At 67.8% G+C, this 21,279-nt stretch overlaps 2 protein-coding genes across 3 annotated transcripts in view; both read left to right on the forward strand.

The window, feature by feature from the left end:
• ISG15 (ISG15 ubiquitin like modifier) lies at positions 1-4,280 on the forward strand. Of its 2 annotated transcripts, XM_062190243.1 has the most exons (3): positions 1-109; positions 314-811; positions 4,191-4,280. In XM_062190243.1, exons 1-2 carry the CDS (start codon positions 107-109, stop codon positions 803-805), a joined length of 495 nt encoding a protein of 164 aa, XP_062046227.1. In that variant the 5' UTR covers positions 1-106; the 3' UTR covers positions 806-811; positions 4,191-4,280. The 2 variants fall into 2 exon arrangements, with proteins under 2 accessions (XP_062046227.1, XP_062046226.1); XM_062190242.1 differs by lacking the exon at positions 4,191-4,280 and having other exon boundaries at positions 314-826.
• The window catches only part of AGRN (agrin), a 26,567-nt gene continuing 7,716 nt past the window's right edge, over positions 2,429-21,279 (forward strand). The window contains exons 1-17 of the mRNA XM_062190241.1: positions 2,429-2,648; positions 4,191-4,449; positions 12,507-12,554; positions 16,580-16,795; positions 16,945-17,169; positions 17,255-17,479; positions 17,565-17,771; positions 18,650-18,868; positions 18,939-19,133; positions 19,224-19,424; positions 19,505-19,653; positions 19,731-19,836; positions 20,292-20,408; positions 20,490-20,654; positions 20,740-20,883; positions 20,972-21,096; positions 21,169-21,274. Coding sequence (XP_062046225.1) covers positions 2,442-2,648; positions 4,191-4,449; positions 12,507-12,554; positions 16,580-16,795; positions 16,945-17,169; positions 17,255-17,479; positions 17,565-17,771; positions 18,650-18,868; positions 18,939-19,133; positions 19,224-19,424; positions 19,505-19,653; positions 19,731-19,836; positions 20,292-20,408; positions 20,490-20,654; positions 20,740-20,883; positions 20,972-21,096; positions 21,169-21,274 — 2,914 coding nt within the window. The 5' untranslated portion in view covers positions 2,429-2,441. The remainder of the gene's footprint in view (positions 2,649-4,190; positions 4,450-12,506; positions 12,555-16,579; positions 16,796-16,944; positions 17,170-17,254; positions 17,480-17,564; positions 17,772-18,649; positions 18,869-18,938; positions 19,134-19,223; positions 19,425-19,504; positions 19,654-19,730; positions 19,837-20,291; positions 20,409-20,489; positions 20,655-20,739; positions 20,884-20,971; positions 21,097-21,168; positions 21,275-21,279) is intronic.

Raw genomic sequence — 21,279 nt, forward strand, 5'->3', positions numbered from 1 at the left:
GCAGCCGAGGCCCATAAATGGCGGGGGAGGCTGGCCGGGAACGCACTGGAGGCTGAGGGGTAACGGCCTTGCCCCGGACTGAGCAGCACCAGAAGCAGCCACGGCCATGGTAAGGTGGGGCGCACGGTGTCGGGGGGGCGCGTGGTCCGGCCGGTTTCCCTCCCCCTCGTCGGTCTGGTGGGATTTCCCAGGGTGGGGACAGGAGGGGCGCATCGGCGGACGCAGGGGGCAGGGGGCTGCACCTGCGGCCAGCGCCTGGTGTGCACAGACCCTGGCCTGGCGCCGGGTCTCTGAGTCCCGGTGATGCCCACAGGGGAAGGACCTGAAGGTGAAGATGCTGGGCAGCAAGGAGATCTCAGTGCCCCTGAGCGAGTCCATGACGGTGTCGGAGCTGAAGCGGCGGATCACCCAGGAGACTGGAGTGCCGGCCTTCCAGCAGCGCCTTGCTGTGCACCCCGGGGGGGCGGCGCTGCTGGAGGGTGTCCGCCTCGTCGACCAGGGCCTGGGGCCGGGAAGCACGGTGGTGCTGCTGGTGCAGAAGTGTGACAGCCTGCTGAGCATCCTGGTGCGGAACGACAAGGGCCGCAGCAGCGCCTACGAGGTGCTGCTCACCCAGACGGTGGCCCAGCTCAAGCTGCAGGTGTCCCAGCGGGAGGGCCTGCAGCCGGACCTGTTCTGGCTGAGCTTCGAGGACAGGCACATGGAGGACCAGCACCTGCTGGGGGAGTACGGCCTCCAGCCGCAGTGCACTGTGTACCTGAACCTCCGCCTGCGGGGCGGAGCTGCCGGGACCCAGCCCTGCTAATAAACGGTAGTGCAAGCAGAAGTAGCTGCCTCCCGGGTCCCCTCTCTGCCCATCACCCCTGCTCTGTGTGTCCCCAATTCTGCAGCCCTGTGGGGGCGGTGGGCAGGGGCCTGGTTGCCAAGTTATGGGACAAGGGCTTCATGGTAGGGTCACGACAGGGACAGCCTCACATAGGAAAGTCACGTGTGCCAGAGCCGAACTGGCCAGTCTGAGCCAGGCAGCCCCTCACTGCTCACCCCACAAGCTCCCCGGAGGGGGCGGGGAGCAGGGCCCATTGGCCACAGGGCAGGCCCCATCCCCAGAGTCCCTGGAACCAGTGAGGTGGGGAGAGGTCCACACCCCATGGGGCAGGGGCCAGGAACCTTCCGGACTGCCCAGTCCTGCCTGCCTTGGCCCTGGGAGGCGTAGGGCAGGGCCTGAGCACTCACCATCAGGGTCCGAATCACCCCCTCAGGAGAGTGTGGACAGTGCATGAGGGCACCTGGACCCGGGACTCACCTGCCCTGATGGGGCTTGGGGGTGGGCGGCAGCTAATTAGGCAGAAGCCACAGGGGACGCCTTCCCTCCCCAGGGGGAACGCCCGGGGACGGCGCAGGACACAGCTGAAGCAGGCAGACCCCGAGATCCAGGGACCACCAGATCCCTCGGGAGCTGGCTGGAGAACCAGAAGCCACTTTTCTGATCCGTGGGGGTTCGTGTCTGGGCCGGGGACCCCAGGCCTGGCCGTGCCAGGACCGCTCCGCAGGCTCCAGGAGCAGAACCTCGAGGCCCGCACGCGGCTGCAGCTTTCCAATCCTCGGCTCTGGCTCCGCCACCGCGGACCGGCCCAGGGGAGGGCGCGGAAGCAGCCTAGGAGCACAGCGGGGTCCCTTCCGTCGCCTCCATCTTCAGGGGGTCGCGTCCAACTCGGCTTCCCGGAGCCCGAACCCACCCAGCCCTCCCCACCCCGCCGAGCCGGGCCGCAGAAGCGCCCGCAATTGCGCCGCGGGACGCTAGGAGGCGCGCGCCTCCCCGCGGCGGGGCCGGGCGGGCCGGGCGGGCCCGCGCCCGGGGGACCAATCGCCGCCCGCACGGTTCTTGCGGCGGGGGCGCGGTCAGAGGCGGCGGACTCCTCGCCGGGACCCGCCGGGGGGTGCGGCGCCCCGTTCTCTGCGCCGGAGGAGGGGCGGTGGGGTCCGGGCCCCCCGCTTCGCGCCCGGGGAACCCCCGCCGCCCCCGGCTGCGGCGCCTCCTAGGACCCCTTGGGAGTCCGGTCACGTCGCCGGCAGATTCCGCATTAACCCGACTGCAGCCGCATTTCCTGGGGTGGGGATACGCGGGCGGGGGCGGGGGTCGCTTGGGCCCGCCCCTCCCCCCCGGCCCCCGCCCCGCGCCGCGGCCCCTGCGCTTTGTTCGCGGCCGGCGCGGGTCTGCGGGCGCCGGGCGAGCCGGGGCTGCCGGGCCGGGGAGGGGGCGGTGGAGCGGGGCGGGGCCGTCCCGCGCCCCGCCCCCGGCCCGCCCCGCGCCGCCGCCGCCGCCGCCTCCGCCACCGCCGCCTCCGCCACCGCCTCCCAGGCTGCGTCCCGTCCAGTCCCGTCCGCGGTGCGGCCCGGCCCGCGCGCTCTCCCGGCGGTAGCTCGCCGACCTCGGCTGCGCCATGGCCAGCCCGCGGCCGTCCGGCCCGGCCCCGCTGCGGCCGCTGCTGCTGCTCCTGCTGCTGGCCGCGTGCAGCCTGCCCGGCGCCCGCGGGACGTGCCCGGAGCGCGCGCTGGAGCGGCGGGAGGAGGAGGCGAACGTGGTGCTCACGGGCACCGTGGAGGAGATCCTCAACGTGGACCCAGTGCAGCTCACCTACTCGTGCAAGGTGGGCCGCGCGCTCCGCGCCCCGCCGGGGGCTTCCCCCCGCCCCCGGGACCCCCGCCCCGGCCGTGGGAACCGGCCCCGGACGCCCCGCAGCCCCCGCTCGCGCTCCCTCGGCTCCCGCAAAACTCGCGAGCGCCCCGGAAAGTTCCTGCTGTGCCGCCGCGGGCGCCCTGCGTCGCCCGGATCTGGCAGAACCCCCCTACCCCCGAGCCCACACTGCATCGGGAGTGTGTGAGCCCCTCCCCCGCGGTTGGAGAGGAGGGGTAGGGACGGGTGGGGGGCTCGGCCGGGGTCGGAGCGGCCCCTGCCCTTCCCGGGGCCTTTCCCGGGCCGAGGGGTGACGGGGGTGGGGGGGCGACCCGCAGTGGCTGGGGGCGGGGCCGCAGCAGAAGTGGGCGGGGCCGGGTTGAGCCCCGTGTTTAGGGGGTAGGGCAGATGCCCCATCCCACTCTTGGGGGGGCCGTCACCCCGGCTCCGGGAAGGGGGTGCTGGGACCTCCTGGGGCGCATTACTGGTTCATCCCTACCCCGGGCTGTCCGTAGGGAGGGCTCGGGAAACCCCGGGCCGCCCTCCTTGGACCCCCCCCCAAGCCGCGTCCCGGGACCAGAGCTCGAATCGTTCCCCCTCTGGGGAGATGGGGAGGGGCAGCAGCCTGTGTCCCAGAGGCCTGTGCCGGCCACAGCTGGGATCCCGCCGCCGCCCCCTCCCCTCCGCCACCAGGGCACTTTGCCAAGCCCCTGCAGGATTTTCCCGACTTCCTCCCCGCTGCTCCTGGGTGTGGCTGGGGTGGGGGGAGGTGATGGAGGCGTAGGCCCTCCCCCATGCCAGTGATACCCCTCCCGGGCTCAGGACTGGACGGGTGCCCATAGAGGCTGCAGTCCTGAGGCCGCAAGTGCTGGGCAGGTGGACAGGCCACCCATTGTCCCCCACAGCCTGTCCCAGTAGCCCCAGCCACCAGAAGGGGGCTTCTTCCCAGGGAGTGCCAGGACCCCAGTCTGCTGGACCGATGCTCCAGGGAGGGCTGCTTGGCCCCGGGCGTGTCTGTCAGAGCAGGTGCCCTCAGGGGCCCCAGAGTAGAAGGTGGAGGGTGGGGCTGCCTGTGCTGCCCAAACTTGATTCTGTGGCTCATGGGCGGCCTGACTGCACACCCCGCAGGCCTGTGGTGGAGGGTGTCCGAGCACCCACAGGGCTGGCCCCTCACCCTAAACCCCTCCAGGTAGGGTCGGTGTTCCTAGCATTGGCCAGGGGGAGCTCCATGTTGGGGTGGGGGCAGGGGGAAGAGGAGAAGGTATGGAAGGCAGGCCCCCCCCTCCCAGGGCGCTGGCCACCTCCCAAATCCAGCCTGAGTGGAGATGTGGGTGTAGGAGTTGAGGTGGGGGGAGCTGTGTCCCAGAGGAGCAGTCAGAGGCTGCATGTCTTCATGGGCGACTGCCCACCGCCTGTGGGTTCCTGCAGCTCTGCCCATCTCTGAACATTTGCCCTGAGCCTGGGCCCCCAGCCCCCAGGGCGGGAGAGAGTGACACCTGCCCCACGTCCACTCCAGGTTCGGGTCTGGCGGTACCTGAAGGGCAGAGACGTGGTGGCCCAGGAGAGCCTGCTGGACGGTGGCAACAAGGTGGTGATCGGCGGCTTCGGAGACCCCCTCATCTGTGACAACCAGGTGTCCACTGGGGACACCAGGATCTTCTTTGTGAACCCCACGCCCCCCGACCTGTGGCCGGCCCACAAGAATGAGCTCAGGCTCAACTCCAGCCTCATGCGGATCACGCTGCGCAACCTGGAGGAGGTGGAGTTCTGTGTAGGTGTGTGTCTGTCGGGCGTGGCAGAGGGCCTCTGGAGCTGGGGTGGGTGCACAGGAGGCCGGGGGTGAGCTGCCGACCTGGTTCCCTGCTTCTCGGCCGTGCCTTGTCTTGGCACTGAAGCCCAAGGAACCTCTGCTTCCTCCCCTGCCCCTGGCTCCCACCCCCACCTCCCCGGGGCCCTTTTCCGGGTGGACGCTGGGGCCAGGTGAATGCACACCAGCTGTGTGAAGCCCAGACATCTGTGTAGCCAGGCGCGTGCGTTTGTGGGGGGCAGGGTAGGGACCGAGGGCAGGGGGAGCCTTTTGTGGAGGAGTGCTTCCAAGGATGGGGTCACAGGTGCCTCCTCTCAGCTCCTGGTCTGTTCAGGAGAGCCCCGAGCTCACCCCCCTCGCCAGTCACGTGACCAGGACAGTCCTGGGGTGGGGGGGCTGAGACCCGAGGTGGGGGTGGGGGCAGGGAGTCGCCCCCACATCCTGTCTTCCCTCATAGCCGCCTGGGAGGGACAGAGCAGGCACTTCCTCCCCAGGGCAGTGACAAGGGTCGTGACTTCCTGTCTGATCGGCTGCTGTCCACCACACTGCTGTGGTGCTGGCTCTGTGGGGGTGCCCGGAATGGGCAGCCTTCAGCCTCCCAACCAGGGCTGGCCCAGGATCAGCAACCCGGTCCTGCTCTGGGAGCTTGTGGCCTGGGGTATAGATGGGCTGAGGGAGGCCATGCCCGGTGGTTTGGGATGAGGAGTGGGGGTGAGAGCCAGAGGAAGGCCAGGGCACTGCGGTCTGCGTTGGTCTGCGTTGGTCTGCGTTGTCGGAGGGCCAATCATTAACCGGGAGCTGGGCGGGCCCAGCCCGAGGGTCCGTGACTCAGTAACTGCAGCCTTGTGTGGGGTCAGAGGGCGTGAGGGAGGGTCAGGCCCTGGCCTGTTGCAGGTGTCTTTGCCCAGGCTGAGCAGAGGCAGCTGGGACCTCGCCCCCAGCCAGACCCCCAGCTTGCCTGGGTCCCCCAGGCCTGTGTGCAGCCTTTGGGGCACCTGGGAGGGGCAGGCTAGGGGGGCACCAGACAGGAGGGGGCAGCAAGGTGTGGCCTGTAGGGGCCCCCAGGCCTGAGGGACATGGTTGCTGGAGCCAGGGCCAAGCTGGAGAGGGGACAGTCCCTGGATGGGAGTAGGAGACCAGGACATCCAGCCCCAATCCTTGTGGAGGGGGCCGGGAACCAAGCCGACCCCTCTCCACCTGACTGTGACCCTGCACTGCCCAGAGGGTGCAGGCTGAGGTGTGGGTGACCCAGCCTACCAGGTTGCCACGAGGCTCACCTGGTGCGGGAGTCAGGGCTGGTCGATGGGGGAGGGGCCCCCCTAGGAGCTGGCCAAGGGGCACTGCTGCTGGACCACACACCTGGTACCCACTCTGCTGGGACTTCCCTAGCGGCTCCCTGGGTCCTGCCTTGCCCAGGCCCCTCCCCCAGCCCCCAGGAAGGCTCCTCCCCCTCCTCCCTGCCTGGGGAGCCACATTCCTGGCATAACTGAGACAGGTATGTGCCCCTCCCTCTGCGCCACCTTTGGATAAGCTGGGGGGGGGGGGGGGGACAGCCCTGCTTCTTCAGGAAGGAGACCACAGCCCCTTGCTCGTGCAGGGAAGTGCCAGCTGCCCACGAGGGAGCTGGCTCTGGGCACCTCCCCCAGCCTCTGCCAGGCCACCTTGTGCTTGTCCAGGCGCTGCCCACACACTCCCTCTCCCACCTTGTGAACGCTGGTCTAGCGCCTCCCTGAAGCCCCCAGCAGGGACACTGCCTGGCTGAGGACCACCAGGGCAGCCTGGGGCCCCTTCTTCTCCACAACGAGCCGAGCCGAGCCGAGCCGAGCCAGGAGCAGAGAAAGGAAGTGTTGTCTAACCCCGCCAGGAATTGGCACGGGAACAGGGCAGGGGGCCAGGGTCAGAATGAGCCTGGTGCCCGCCCTGCCCTGCCCAGCTCTGTCCTACAGCAGGGGCCAGGCTGATGGTTTCTGACCCTCACCCTTCCTCCTTTCTGGTCAGGCCAGCTGTCCTGGCAGGCCTGGGCTTAGGTGGGCAAAGTGCTGGATCCCCGGGCCTCATGGGGCAGGGCAGGTTTCTGAGCGGCCTGAATCTTCCCCTTGTCTGCCCAGCCCCCTGCACCTCCCTTTGTCTGCCTGCTCCCTGTAACCCCCCTTGTCTGCCCAGCCCCCTGCACCCCCCTCTGCCTGCTCCGCCCCCTGCATGTGCACACACATGTCTGCTCTGCCCCCTGCATGTGGGTGCACACGCACACACACCTGCCCTCCCCTCCACAACCCCCCCTCTGCTTCTCTCTTAAGCTCCCTTTCCCTCCTGAGCCAGATTCTCACTCTGCCCCTGTGGACCCCACCCAGGCCCCATGAGCCCCTCCCTCTCCCTCCCCTAGGCAGGTCTGACTCTGGGCTACTGGGATCTCTCTGGGGGCGGGGGTCTGCCCAGGTGGGGATGGCATGTGTCTGTCTTCCCCCTACCTGGGGGTTCTGGGGGAAGCTGTGTGCTTCCAGCATGAAGGAACTTGTCCTGCCCTTGACATTTGGGCAACTGCCTGGGCCGGCTCCGGGTAGGGTGGGGGATCCTGTCCATTCTGGGGGAGATGACCTCCCCTTGGCGGGTGACTGCTGTGGAAACAGCTCCGGGTTTTCCAGACCCACCCTGCCCGTTCTCCCCTGCAGACTGGAAGGAAAATTGGTTTTGAAACTCCCCTCGCCTCCCCCAGGGGTGCTGTTGGGACCTGCCTGTGCCCTCACAGCACCACGTTGGGTTCTGGTGGGAGATGGGGGGTGCAGCTCCACGCAGGAGCACTTGGTCAGGGCATGCTGGCCCCTGGACACAGCCAGGGGGAGCAGGCTCCACAAGGTACTGGATGAGGCTGCAGCCCCGGGGATGTTGGGGGGCAGGCCCCACACTTCAGGACCCCAGGCCTGGGCCAGGTCCACCAAGCCTCTTCCAGGAGGCTTCGCCGTGGGGGTGGGGGACAGCTGCCCCCACCTCAGCTCAGAGCTGCAGGGGCTCCCAGACTTCCTGCCCTCTCTCTGTGGAGTGGACACCCCACAAATGCCTGTCACTCATTGGGCGTGGGGTCTCAGGATGGGGGGTGTCAGGTGGGGGGTATCAGGGGCCTCAGATTGGGGGCTCAGGAGTGGTCCTGGGAGAGGCGGAAGTGTGCCTGGGGCTTGGGAGGAGGTGGAGCCTCCAGGCAGGGCCCTGGGAACTTCCTCTGAGGAAGGCCCCCTGCAGGGCCTGCTTCCAGCTGGACCTGGAAAGGGGAGCGCCCCTCCCCCGCAGCGTGGAGGCGTGGGAGAGGGGGAGCTTTCTGGCCTCGGAGGCAGCCGGCTGTTCCCAGCTGTGTGCGCATGATGTGTGGATGCCCACAGCTCTACATGTGTCCCCACGTGCACTGGGGGTTCTGGGTGCTGCCGCCTTCATGTCTGGCTCGGCCTGGGTGGGAGGTGCAGGCTGGCAGTGGGCAGTCTGTGTCCGTGTCCGAGCCATCCTGGGACTGGGGCCTCTATCCTCAGGTGCCTGTGAGCGGCCAGCCTGCTTACTGTTTCGTCCATCCCTGCCCGCCCTGTCCAGCCAGTGAAGAGAGGAGTGTCCTGGGGGCCCGCCCTCCCTTGCCCCCTGCCCTGAGCTAGGTACCTGGAGTTTTGCTTGTCCCTCGCTGCAGCCGCTGCTGACTGGCAGCCCGGCGTCGGGGCCTCCATGCCCACAGGTGTGGGTGTCCACTGGGGACAAGTGGTGGCTCAGCCTGATGTGTGGGCTCTGGGAAGGTCCACTTACTCGTCATTACTGCGCACCCTGCTGCATCATTACTGCCACCCCCACCTCCCGCTGGGCTTCCCCAGGAGGCCAGGGGTGAGGGTGGGAGCCCAGCCTCTGGCTGCCTGTCTCTGCTTCCTTCTACCCTTAGTTGTTTATCCTGGCACCCAGCTGGCCACCACCTCTGTCAGACCTGGGGGCCGGGCTGCCTGTCCCCAGCTGCCCAGCTCTGCAAGGCTAGACAGCAGCCACTGACCACACCTGGGCACTCACCTGGCTCCACCAGCATTCTCTTTGTTCTCGGAGGAGGGGAGGGACAGAGGCAGGGACCGGCCCCCCCACAGGTGTCCCCTCTTCACCTCTCCCCTCAGCTGCACCCTCTGCTGGCCACAGCCCTGGTCCCGGCCACAGACTGAAGCTCAGCCCTGCCCTTGAGTACTGTTCTTCCAAAGTCACACTTGCATTCCCTGGGCCACCATTCTGGCGGCAGATACCACCCGCTCGAACCCGCAGCCCAGTGCAGCCCCTTCCCCCCACTAGATGGCTACTGAGGGGCCCTGGGTACCAAGGGCTGCCCGATGAGCCAGGCTTGCTGAGCCCCCTCCCCAGGTTTGCATTTATGCCCCAGCACCTGCAAAGCAGGTGAACTGGCAAAGGTGGGGACCTGAAGGTGGCAGGGCGCGGGTGGGTGGACCCAGGCTCTGACCTGGGCACCTCCGGGGATCACCTGGGAGGGCGACTGACCCTGGGCCCTGGGCGCAACAGCTCCGGAAGGAAATGCCTGGCGGCTGGCTCGGGCCCGCGCGAAACGCCCATTGTCTGCGAAGGCCACAGGGGCGGGGAAGGCGCAGCCCGATATCAGACACCGGGAGGCAGGCTGCGGTCTCCGCCTGGCCTTCCACTCGCTAGTAGGGGAGCCGGACACCTGTGCTCTGGCTGGCCGGGCTGGGCTCCACCGCGGCAGCTCCGTTTCCCTCCGGGCAGAGCAGCCCGCTCTTGGTCCGACAGAGGTCCGACTGCAGGTGGCGGCCGGCCAGGCCCCTGCGGTCAGGGGCCTGTGTGCGCATGCGCGCGGGTGCCTGCGTGCGGGATGGGCGGTGCCCCTGGCGGACTCCCGGAGACCCTGCGGGATCCCCAGCGCCTCCGAAGCGAAGGGAGGGGTCGTCTGCCTGAGAAGGGGACCCTCCGCTCGCCCCAGGCTCCGTCCCCCTCCTCAGGGCTTTGGGGGACATCCCTGTGCAGAGGCGCCTGAGCAGGTGACCCTCGCCGGAGACCTGGCCCGCCCGGGGCGACAGCGCAGTTGTGTGACCCAAGAACAGGAGCTGATTCCTACGCACAGAGCGTAGCCGGGCGGGAGCCTGCGTGGGTTTCTTGGGGCCGAGTTTATCTGAGGATCCCAAAATAGCTGCAGTAGCCTGGGCTCCCCAACCCCCGCTGGGCCTGGGGCCTCAATGGCCCTTTGTCTCTCCCAGGGCATCCCGCCCCTGCGGGGTGGGCGGGTGGGGGGCTCGGACGCCGGAGGGGAGTTGGGCGGGGCCGGGCTCTGGCTCCGCCCACTGCGCCCTACACCGTCCTGGTGTGGCCGGCCAGGTGGGGTTGGGAGCGCCGGGAAGGCCAGCCAGATGGCTGAACCCAGGGTCTCTCCTCCGTGGGGTTTCCAAACTGTCAGGCAGTCTGCTCTCGCACGCCCCGGCTCTGCCGGAGGCTGCACAGGCTGCGGCTGACCCCGGCTGTGTCTCTGGGCCTCTCTAAGCCGGGCAGTGAGCGGCCACTGGGAGGACGTGGTAACGTCGCTGGGCTCCACGCCAAGTCCTTTCCTCCTGACTCTGGGCCAAGCCTTGCCCCAGGAGATAAAAATTCAGGCCCTGCCCTGGGTGCTGTGGGTGCCAGCACCTCCCGGCCGCCGCTGGCGTGGCGCGGCAGTGCCAAGGTCCAGTGGGAAGCAGGGAGGGGCCGGACTTCTAGGGTCCCGGGGCTCACACCCTTGGCAGACACTTTGATTTTCCTGCAGGGTTTCATTGGAACTGTGGGTTCAGGGCCATTAGAGATGTGAGGACCCCTCCTGTGGTGGTGGGTGGTCCAGCCCTGTAGGAAGGACTGCCCCTGAGAAAGGTGGGGTCTGTGGGAGGGGTCTGGTGGGGGCCAGGACGTGGGGAGGGGGGACCCAGGGAGGGCGGGGTGGGGGGAGCTGCTCAGGGTGGTGGGCGTGGTCAGTGCTGCTGTTTGTGTGTGTGTTGGAGGGACTGAGAGGAGGCCACAGTTGGGCTGGAAGGGGGGTGCGGGTGCCAGCGTGTGTGGCAGGTTCACTTTGGGGACTGGCAGGGAGGGGGCCTGGGATCCTGGTGGCTCTCACCTGTCCGGGGGAGGGGGCCTGGCTGGGCCCCTTGAGACCGCTGCAGGGGCAGAAGGGACTGTGTGGCCAGGTCCTGGCTGGATGGGAATGGTTGTGGACAAGGTGGATGCTCTGGGTCTCCCGAAACACTGTAGGTGGGAAATGGGGACCCGGCTGCAGAGGGCGGACTGTGGGGAGCTCACGGGCCCGCGGTGCCCCCAAGCTTGCAGCGACCTCGGAGGTCGAGGGGGGAATGTGACTTCTGGACAGGTTCCGGGCGGGCGGCGCCCCAGCGCTGTGACGTCACGGGCCCCGAGGTTCCCGGGACAGCCTCTGGGGGGCGCTCCAGACCCGCGGGACCACCGGGGAGGCCCGGTGGCTATTTGCATAGGGCTCATTTGCATGGGTCTCATTTGCATGTTTCTCACCACCCCCGGAAGGGAGTGGGGGGCGCGCGGTGGTTTCGAGATGTTGCTGTCAGCTCTTAGGTGAAGGCCGGGCGATGTGATTCCCGGGCCCTCCACGTTAGCTGCAGCTTCCGGCGTGTACCCCATGCGGGGACCCCATGCCGCACCCCACAGGGTGGGTCCCACTGGAACAGGAACCCCGCGGGCGCGCGCAGAACCAGCCCCTGCGGCGGCTCCGATAAACCTCACCGCCACGCCGGCCCCGCGCGCAGGGTGAGAGGGTCCAGGACCCGGCAGCTCGGTCCTGCCCCGGCCTCGGCCCCGCCTCCCGCTGCCACTCCCACTGCCCGCCGCACCTGCCTCTGCCCAGGCCGCGCTCTCCTCCGGCTCCCGGCCCCCAGCCCCACCTCCGACCCCTCCCTGGGCCTCAACCCCTGCGCGCGCCCCCAGCCCTACCTCCCGCCCCTCCCTCTGCCTCGGTGCCTGCCCCGCGCCTCCTTTTGTGCGGTTCTCCGGCTCGGGCTCAGCCTCCGCCCGCGCCATCTCGGCTCCGTGAGCTGCGCTCCCCGCGGACGGACGCCTGGGTCCCCGGAGGCGGCTTCCTTTGTCTTGGCTCCGCAGCGCCCCGCGCCCGCAGCCCCAGCCCCGGCCAGGGCGAGCGGGCCGGCGCCGCTGCGGGAGGTGGGAGCGCGGCCTGGGCGGCGGCTCTGCCCCGCGCTGTGCGCCCGCCGCTCCGCCCCCGCCGCGGGACCCCGGCCCCTCCTCCGCCTGCCTGAGCCCGCATTTGGGCTTACCGTCCGCGGGGAATCCCGCCCGGTCTTCTCCTGAGGCTGGCGGGCCGGGCGCGGGGTCTGCTGCCCCTGGGGCTGTGACAGGCCACAGCTGCTGGCCGCAGTCCAGGGGTCCCGCGATGGGGAGAGCAGCCCCGAAGAGGCCCAAGGGCGCTCCGTGAGGACCCCCACGCGCGGAACGCGCCATGCCTCCGCTGCAGCTGGAGCGGGACCCCCGGCGGCCGCCCGGCGTCTCCCTGCTGGTGCGCTACTTCATGCTCCCCTGCAATGTCTGCCTGATCCTGCTGGCCTCCTGCACTCTGGGCTTCGCCGTGCTGCTCTTCCTCAACAACTGTAGGTGGCCGCTGGGCGTGGCCACCCCGCCGCCCGCGGGCTGGGGGCAGGGTGTCCTAGTGAGGCTGGGGGCTGTCCCTGGCTCAGGTGGGTCATCCAGGAGCCCTGGGCCCTTGTGGGGCAAAAACTGCTTAGCGTGTTGGAGGGGAGCAGGTAGTCCCGCCGCCGCACCGCTGACAGGTGACAGGTGTCAGTTGTGACGAGGCCACCGGAGGATGAGAGAAAGGCCAGGGTCTCTGCTTTCGTCTACCCCAGGCCTCAGCCAGTCTGGATGCTGGGCTGGACACCTCCACAGCCCGGGTCTCTGACCCGCTGTGGGTGTGGCCAGGCAGGTTGTGGGTGGAGGAACTACCCAGAGGGATCTAACTTCCAAACGCCAATTTTTTTTTTTTTTTTTTTTTTTCAGATAAACCAGGGACTCACTTCACACCAGTGCCCCCAACACCTGCTGATGGTGAGTTGGCTGGATGTGGGTCTGTGCTGGAGTCCCCACGTTGGGACCCAGTCGGGGTGGTGTTGAGCCGTGCGTACCATGAAGTTGGGGGCTGGGGTTGTGGAGGAGGGGAGGGCCTCTGACCCACAACAGCTGTCTGAGGGGCCTGGAGGGCTGGAGTTTGTCCCTGGAACTAAGCAGGCTCAGGTGGGGAGGGCGCAGAGATGGAGGGGCAGGCTGACCTTGGTGACCTGCCTTGTGGGTGGGTCCAACGCCCCAGCTGCCTGCTGGCGGGTGGGCCACTGTCATTAGGCTAATGGAGGGGGGGGTCACGCCAAGGCCACACGCACTGCAGGGGAGGAGCACAGCCCTGGCTGCCCTCAGAACGGCTCCATCGCCGGGCAGGTGCTGTCTGTGTGGGGCAGGGCTGGAGGCCTGCTCTCCCCTAGGGCGTGCCCTGGGCGGCACCGTCTGGTCACAGGGGTAGAGGCGGGACTTCCCCTCCCTGTCCACAGCCCTGTGCTGAGAGGGGAGGGCAGCACTGGGGCAGCCAGAGGAGCCAGAGGTCCCCCCCCCCCGGGCATGCAAGGTGAGGGCTCTCCCTGGATGTACCTGGAGCAGGAGCTGGGTTCAGGGGTGTGAGATGGAGGGGTCACTGTCTTTGGTGGCCATCGGGTCATCCCTGAGGCCGCAGTGCTCACAAGCTGGCAGCGTGTCCCTGACACCTGGACCCAGGAGCTGGGCTGTGGGGGCTCCTGTCCTGGCCCTCGGAGGGCTGCTCCCCATAGACCCTGGGGACGGCCCTACACGGTGCCTGGGCGTGGGAGTGGGTAGCGCACCACGGCCAGGGTGGGGGTGGGGGCCACACTGCCCCTCCCTGAAACGCAGGAGCACTTTGGGTCAGAGCAGCACCTGCAGGGACTCGTGCTGGCCAAAGAGGTGAACACGTGAGCTGACTGTCCCAATGATGCCTCCTTCCTGCCCACCCCAGAACCGGGCGGCGAGGTCTACAGGTGGAGCGGGCAGGTCTGCGCTGGGCTGGGCTGGGGCCAGTACTGAGTGTTGGTCTCCTGGAGCAGGACTTGAGGGCTGGGCTCAGGTTCCTGGAGCCCTGAAGGCTGCAGTGTGTCCTGCTCCTACACCCACTCGCCCTCTGCGCAGCCGCACTGGGGGGTCCCCTGTCCACCCCCTGCTGTCCCCCACTCACCTCACACATCTGTGGGCACAGGCAGACCTCAGGGCATCCACTCCATCCCCCCAACCCATCCTAGCCCCAGGCGGGCGGGGGAGTTACATATACCCATTCTAGTGGCAGCTATACAAGCCGCCGCCGCCTCCAGCATCCCCACGAGAGAGCTTGGGAAGCCAAGTGGCCAGGGAGAAGCCTCCAAGGAGGCTGGACAGGGACAGGTATGGCATGGCAGGGTGCCCAGAAGTGACCTGGCTGGGACACGGGGCTCGCAGGGGCCAGGTGTGTCACCTGCCCATCTGAGGGGCAGCATGGACAGTGACCTGGAACGTGGACTGGAGTCAGCCCGGCCTGCCAGGCATCCATGGTGTGATGCTGCGCGAGCTTGGGCCAGACGCTATGTGCTCCTGGCTGGGGGGGGTCTCTGCCCGTGCTTGTTCCTGTGTTCCAGGACCCGTCCCATCCCTGTGTGGTGGACCTCAGCTGTGCGCAGGAGCCTCTCCCTGTTCTGACCCTTGAGTGTGGGGCAGGAGGCCTCCTGGAGGCGGTGGCTCCTGAGCTGAGGATGGGTTCCTGCCTGGACTGGGGGCAGAAGCAGGGAGCAGCAGAGCCACTCCCTGTGCACTCTCCACACGGACGAGGGGCTGGTGCTTGGGCCTGGCTTGGTGGTCTCCTCACGGAGGATCTAAGCCACGTGCAATGACCCATAGTTGGCGCTGCCCTAAGACCCACTCGGATCTCATGCCCCGCCCACCTTCCACGCACCTGCCCAGTGCCCCAGCCTTGTTCTCCGTGGGTTAGCGGCCACCCACCACCTTCCTCTCCAGGTCTCTGTGTGGCATATGCAGCCAAGGTTGGGCTGGGCTGTGGAGGGACATCTGGGAGGAGCTGCCCTTGGTTGTGGGGCCAGGACCCCGAGGGCTGAGCCAGGAGCCTGGGTGGGGGAGGTGGCCCACTCCTCGGCAAGGGGGCCAGGACCCTGGCTGAGCCTCTGGTCAGAGGACAGCTGGCCAGGCATCAGCCAGCGCCTGTTGGATTTGGGTCTGGGAGTCCTAGGGGCCGTGGGCAGGAGAGGAGGGGCTGTGGGTGGACATGGCTGGAGTTCCCTTTGTGCCGAGGCAGACAGGAGGCCGATGGTAGCGATGGCTCCTTTCCTGTGCTCATGGTGTGGGTACTCCCAGTGGTGCTGTGTGCTGGACGCCCAGCAGATGCTGGCCCAGTAACCCCCTAGCTCTGGGGCCCAGCACGGGGGTAATCTACCCACCGTCAGAGCCAGGGGCAGGCTGAGCCCTCTGAGGTGGGGGTGGGGACACCCAGACAGACTCACAGAGGCTGGGGGAACAGCTGGCTCCAGGTCCCCTGCCTCCTGCCCTCGTGGGAGATGGGGCGTGCTTCGAGCCTGCTGCCCTTCCTCCCCACAACTTGGCGAGGCTAAGTGGACCCCACTTAAGCGTTTGTTAGATGCAGACAGCTGAGCCCCAGATGCCCCACCCCATCCCTGATGTGGGGCCTCTGTGCTGGGGGTGGGGGACTGCTCCAGTGGCCACAGCCAGCAGCCCTGGGTTCAAATGCTCACCCCGCCTTCCTGCTGGGGGGACCCTCACCAGGTCAGCTTTGGGAGCCAGTCCAGGTTCTGGTGGTTCTGCAGCTGCTGGCACTGTCCAGAAGCCAAAGTGATGGCCACAGTGCCCATGTGAATGGTGGGGGAGGCTGCGCGGGTGGCGGCTGGACCAGGAGTGTCTATATTGTGTGTGTGTATAGTTGTGTGTATAGTCTGTCTCTGTGTATGGTATGTGTGTATAGCATGTGTATAGTTTGTGTGTATACAGTATGTGAGTGTATATAGTGTGTGTATAGTCTGTGTGTCTGTGTATGGGTGTGTGTATAGTTGTGTGCATGTCTGTGTATAGTGTGTGTATAGTATGTGTGTATAGCGTGTATACAGTATGTGTCTGTGTATATAGTGTGTGTATAGTGTGTATAGTTGTGTGTATAGTGTCTGTATGATGTATGTATATAGTGTGTATATAGTGTATGTGTATAGTGTGTATATACAGTAAGTGTGTATGTAGTGTGTATAGCTTGTGTATAGTCTGTGTGTATAGTCTGTGTATGGGTGTGTGTATAGCATGTGTATGTATAGTGTGCGTATGGTGTGTATAGTATGTGTACATTGTGTGTATAGAGTATGTGTATAGTGTGTGTCTAGTATGTATAGCATGCATCTACTGTGTGTAGCATGTGTGTAGTGTGTCTAGTGTCTAGTGTGTGTGTATAGCATGTGTATAGTGTGTGTGTGTGTGTGTGTGTGTATAGGAGCCTGGGTGATGACACGTCCTGAGCCTGGGCTCAGAGGACAGAGGCACTGGGAGGGAAGCCACAGTCAGCTTGAAGTGGGGGTGGGGTTGGGGGCAGCAGTGAGGGGTGTGGCTGTGGGCACTGTGAGCTCAGGTTCGTGGGAGCAGGGCCACAGAGTGGGGTCTGGGGGAGAAGAGGTGGTAGGGGGCTCCTGTGGTCCCACGCCAGCTCCCAGGAAGCCCCAACCCCACCTAAGCTCATCACCTGGGGCATGCAGGCTATGTGGGAGAGGGCACCTGCTACTGGGGCGCCCGCGGGGGCTCTGGCGGGAGCTTGCTCTGGCGCTGGCAGAGATCCTGTGCGGACGCTCTCCTGGGACACAGTACATGTGCAGACACTCCAGGGTGTGCAGGAGGAGAGCGGGGCCTCCTCTGTGATGCAGGCCATCCCTGCGCACCCATGGGCATGTGTGGAGGAGCTGTGCGCCCCCCCCCCCCACCCAGAGCTGGTGCACTGAGGGTGGCCGCCGACCCTGACGCCCCCTGTCCCTGCCCCGCAGCCTGCCGAGGGATGCTGTGCGGCTTTGGCGCCGTGTGCGAGCCCCACGCCGATGCACCGGGCCGGGCCTCCTGCGTGTGCAAGCAGAGTGCGTGCCCCGCCGTGGTGGCGCCCGTGTGCGGCTCGGATGCCTCCACCTACAGCAGCGAGTGCGAGCTGCAGCGCGCACAGTGCAGCCAGCAGCGGCGCATCCGCCTGCTCAGCCGCGGGCCCTGTGGTGAGCGCCACAGCCAGGGGAACGGGACCTCCCCCCTCCCTGCCCTGGAATTCCCCCCATGACCCCGCCCCGCCCCCGGGGTCCCCCACGGCTTCGCCCCGCCCCAGGATCCCCCAGGACCCCTGTGACTCCCAGGACCCTGCCTACAGGGTCCCGGGACCCCTGCTCCAACGTGACCTGCAGCTTCGGCAGCACCTGCGCGCGCTCTGCCGACGGCCAGACGGCAGCGTGCCTGTGCCCGGCCACCTGCCACGGGGCCCCCACCAACACCGTCTGCGGCAGCGATGGCGCTGACTACGCGGGCGAGTGCCAGCTGCGGCGCCAGGCGTGCACACGCCAACGGGATATCACCAAGAAGTTCGACGGCCCCTGCGGTGAGCGGGCTGGGGAGGGCGGTGCCCGGGGGGGGGGGGGGGCGCGCAGCGCACACGGCCCTGACCCCTCCCCCTCTCCCCGCAGACCCCTGCCATGGCGCCTCCAGCGACCCGAGTAGCGTCTGCCGCGTGAACCCGCGCACGCGGCTCCCGGAGATGCTGCTGCGGCCTGAGAGCTGCCCCCCGCAGCGGGCGCCCGTGTGTGCTGACGATGGCGTCACCTACGACAACGACTGCGCCATGAGCCGCTCGGGAGCCGCCCGGGGCCTCCTTTTGCAGAAAGTGCGCTCTGGCCAGTGCCAGCCTCGAGGTGGGCAGCGACCCAGGAGAGCCCCCGCCAGGCCTCCCGCTGACTGCCGCTGGCCGCACCCTCACCTACCCCACTCTGCCCCCAGACCAGTGCCCGGAGGCCTGCCAGTTCCATGCCGTGTGCCTGTCACGCCGTGGCCGTCCCCACTGCTCCTGTGACCGAGTGACCTGCGATGGGGCCTACAGGCCCGTGTGTGGCCAGGACGGGCACACGTATGACAGCGAGTGCTGGCGCCAGCAGGCTGAGTGTCAGCAGCAGCGGGCCATTCCCGTCCGGCACCAGGGCCCCTGTGGTGAGCACCGCCGCGGGGTCAGCTGGAAGCCGTGCTGGTCCCTGCCCCGCCACCATCACATCCCATCCTCATCCCTGGTCATGCTCCTCTTGGGATCCTGGGCTGGGGGGGGGGGGTCACTCGGGACACCTAGGTGGGGCCGGGGCACCAGAAGCCCTTGTGCCGCTGCCCTGGTCCCCACTTGGCCTCTCTGGCCCCTGCGCGTCTCCGGGTCCGGCCTGTCCGCTCAGATGGCTCTGCAGAATCTCTCGTACCACCTTAGGGGCAGAGTCTTGGCTGGGGCTGAGGGCCTGCCGAGGCCCCACCTGTCTCTGTGTCCACCTGGGGTCTATCCGTCTGTCCATCTTTCTGGTCTTTCCGTGGTCTGTCCCCTCTCCTCCTCGGTCCTGCCTCCGCCTCTTGTGTCTTCCAGTCTGACCTTCTGGCAGGACGAGGCGCCGCGCCTGCCCAGGAGCCCGCAGCCCGAGGTCTGCGCCTGTGGTGGGGTGGGGGGTGGCTTGCTGCTGCCTGGCCATGTGGTCCTCAGAGCAAGTGGACAGACACCTCCTGCCCCGTGAGGCCCTGGATGTGGCTCTGGGGTGTGGCTCCTCCCACCTGCGGAGAGAGCCCCCCCCCACAGACTTCCCAGGGCTGTTGGTGGTCGGGGAACCCCGGGCTGGGTGAGCCGGGTGGGCCGTGGGCAGTCGGGAAGCCCGCCCTGGGTGGTCCCTGTCCCCGTCCACATCTCTGTGTGTCTGTCCCTTTCTCAGCTGTGTCCTGTGCATCTGGCTCCCCCTCCACCGCCCCCACCCTGGGAGAGGCCTGCTGCGAGGGGCCAGGGGCCTTGCCCGCCGCTGAGGGCAGCACAGGGGCCTGCTGACCAGCTGTGTCTTCCCCAGATCAGGCCCTGTCCCCATGTCACGGGGTGCAGTGTGCGTTCGGGGCTACCTGCGCCGTGAAGAACAGGGCAGCCGTATGCGAGTGCCAGCAGGCGTGCTCGGGCGTCTACGACCCCGTGTGTGGCAGTGACGGTGTCACCTATGGCAGCGCCTGCGAGCTGGAGGCTACAGCCTGTGCCCTGCAGCGGGAGATCCGGGTGGCACGCAGAGGACCTTGTGGTCAGTGGCGGGCCGTGGGGCCAGTGGGGGGGGCTCCCGGTTGCTGTAGTGACCACAGCCCCCTCTCCAGACCGCTGTGGGCAGTGTCGCTTTGGAGCCCTGTGTGAGGCCGAGACAGGACGCTGTGTCTGCCCCTCTGGGTGTGTGGCCTCGGCCCAGCCTGTGTGTGGCTCCGACGGGCGCACGTACCCCAGTGAATGTGAGCTGCATGTCCACGCTTGCACCCACCAGATCAGCCTGCACGTGGCCTCGGCCGGACACTGCCGTGAGTGAGGCCATGGGGGTCGGGCGGCCAGGGATCCTGAGCCTCCCCCACAGAGGTTGGCTGAGCCCTGCCTGGCACTGTTTCCCGCAGAGACCTGTGGTGACACAGTGTGTGCCTTCGGGGCCGTGTGCTCGGCAGGGCACTGCGTGTGCCCCCGGTGTGAGCACGCCCCTGCTGGCCCAGTGTGCGGCAGCGACGGCCTCACCTACCCCAGTGCCTGTGAGCTCCGGGCCGCCGCCTGCCAGCAGCAGAGGCACATCGAGGAGGTCCGGGCAGGGCCGTGCGAGCAGGGTAGGCCTGGGGCGGGCAGGAGCCACGGGGAGGGCAGCTCCAGACCGGGACCCCGTGGTGATCCGGCCCCCTGCCCACAGCTGAGTGTGGCTCGGGCGGCTCTGGTTCCGGCGCGGGTGGCGAGTGCGAGCAGGACCTGTGCCGGCAGCACGGTGGGGTCTGGGACGAGGACTCGGAAGATGGGCCGTGCGTCTGTGACTTTAGCTGCCAGAGCGTCCCAAGGAGCCCGGTGAGCCCCCCCCCCCCAGCCCCAGGCTGGCAGTGAGGGAGGGGCTGGGGCTCCCCACGCTGATGCCAGTCCTGCAGGTGTGCGGTTCAGATGGGGTCACCTACAGCACAGAGTGTGAGCTGAAGAAGGCCAGGTGTGTGTCCCAGCGCGAGCTGTACGTCGTGGCTCAGGGAGCCTGCCGTGGTGAGTGCACGTCCCAGGTGTGGACGTCTGCTGTGAGTGTATGTGTGTGGTTGTGTGTGGCACATGTGCACCTGCCGTGTGCCAGGCTGAGAGGCAGCAGTGACCCACATGGCCCCCACCTGTCCTTCCTGTGTTGGTGGGGGGAGGCGTAAGTGGTTTGTGCACCTGCCAGCCACCGAGTGTTCTGGAGGGTCACTCGGAGAAACGTGGGCAAACGCGTGTGTGTGTTTGCAAACACACTTGCTGGGGTGAGTGGCTCTGGTGTGTGTGTGCATGGGGTCGTGTGTCTGTGATCTACAGACGTGTCCTGGTACATGACTTGCCAGGGCCCTGTGCACAGTTGGTGGGTGTTGGTGTTGGGAGGGTGGAGCCGTGATGACACAGAGATGGGGCAGTGGCTGGCACAGGGTGGGTAGTCGGCCCCTCGTAAGCCCCTGACCCCAGCCCTCCCTCAGGCCCCACCGCGGCCCCACTGCTTCCCGTGAGCCCCCAGCACTGTGCCCAGACACCCTATGGCTGCTGCCAGGACAACATCACTGCCGCCCGGGGTGTGGGCCTAGCCGGCTGCCCTGGTGAGTACTTGGGCCCAGCCCTGACCCTTGGCCTGCGGGAGCCTTGCAGCTGTGGTGAGCCTGTCCCCTTGGGCCCTGCAGGTGCCTGCCAGTGCAATGCCCACGGCTCCTACAGCAGCACTTGTGACCCAGCCACCGGCCAGTGCTCCTGCCGCCCGGGCGTGGGGGGCCTCAAGTGTGACCGCTGCGAGCCCGGCTTCTGGAACTTCCGTGGCATCGTCACAGACGGCCGGAGCGGCTGCACCCGTGAGTTGCAGGGTGCAGGGCAGCTCCCCCTGTTGTGGGCCCTGGGGGGGGGGGGGGCTGGGGGCTGAGAGTTTGTCCTCCCCAGCCTGCAGCTGTGATCCCCGGGGTGCCGTGCGGGACGACTGCGAGCAGATGACCGGGCTGTGCTCCTGCCGGCCGGGGGTGGCTGGCCCCAAGTGCGGGCAGTGTCCCGGTGGCCACACCCTGGGCTCCACTGGCTGTGAAGCAGGTGAGGGCGGAGGCTGGGGCCGACCTGGGCGGGCAGAGCTGGGCGGGGCTGCCCTAGCCGGCAGGGGTCTCCCACGTCCCTGTCACAGACTCCGCAGTGCCCGCTTCCTGTGTGGATTTGCACTGTGAGTTTGGTGCGTCCTGTGTGGAGGAGGATGGCTCCGCCCGCTGTGTCTGCCCAGCGCTCGCCTGCCCGGAGGCCGATGCTACCAAGGTGAGGGGCGAGGACGGTGGAGGGTGCTGGGGAGGGGGAGGCCTCCGCTGAGCTCCCCACCCTGTGCCGCAGGTCTGCGGGTCGGACGGCGTCACCTACGGCAATGAGTGCCAGCTGCAGGCCATCGCCTGCCGCCAGGGCCTGCACATCCGCGTCCAGAGCCTCGGCCCGTGCCAGGGTGAG

This window comes from Lepus europaeus, chromosome 5, assembly GCF_033115175.1.
Source record: "Lepus europaeus isolate LE1 chromosome 5, mLepTim1.pri, whole genome shotgun sequence".
Lineage (NCBI taxonomy): Eukaryota > Metazoa > Chordata > Mammalia > Lagomorpha > Leporidae > Lepus > Lepus europaeus.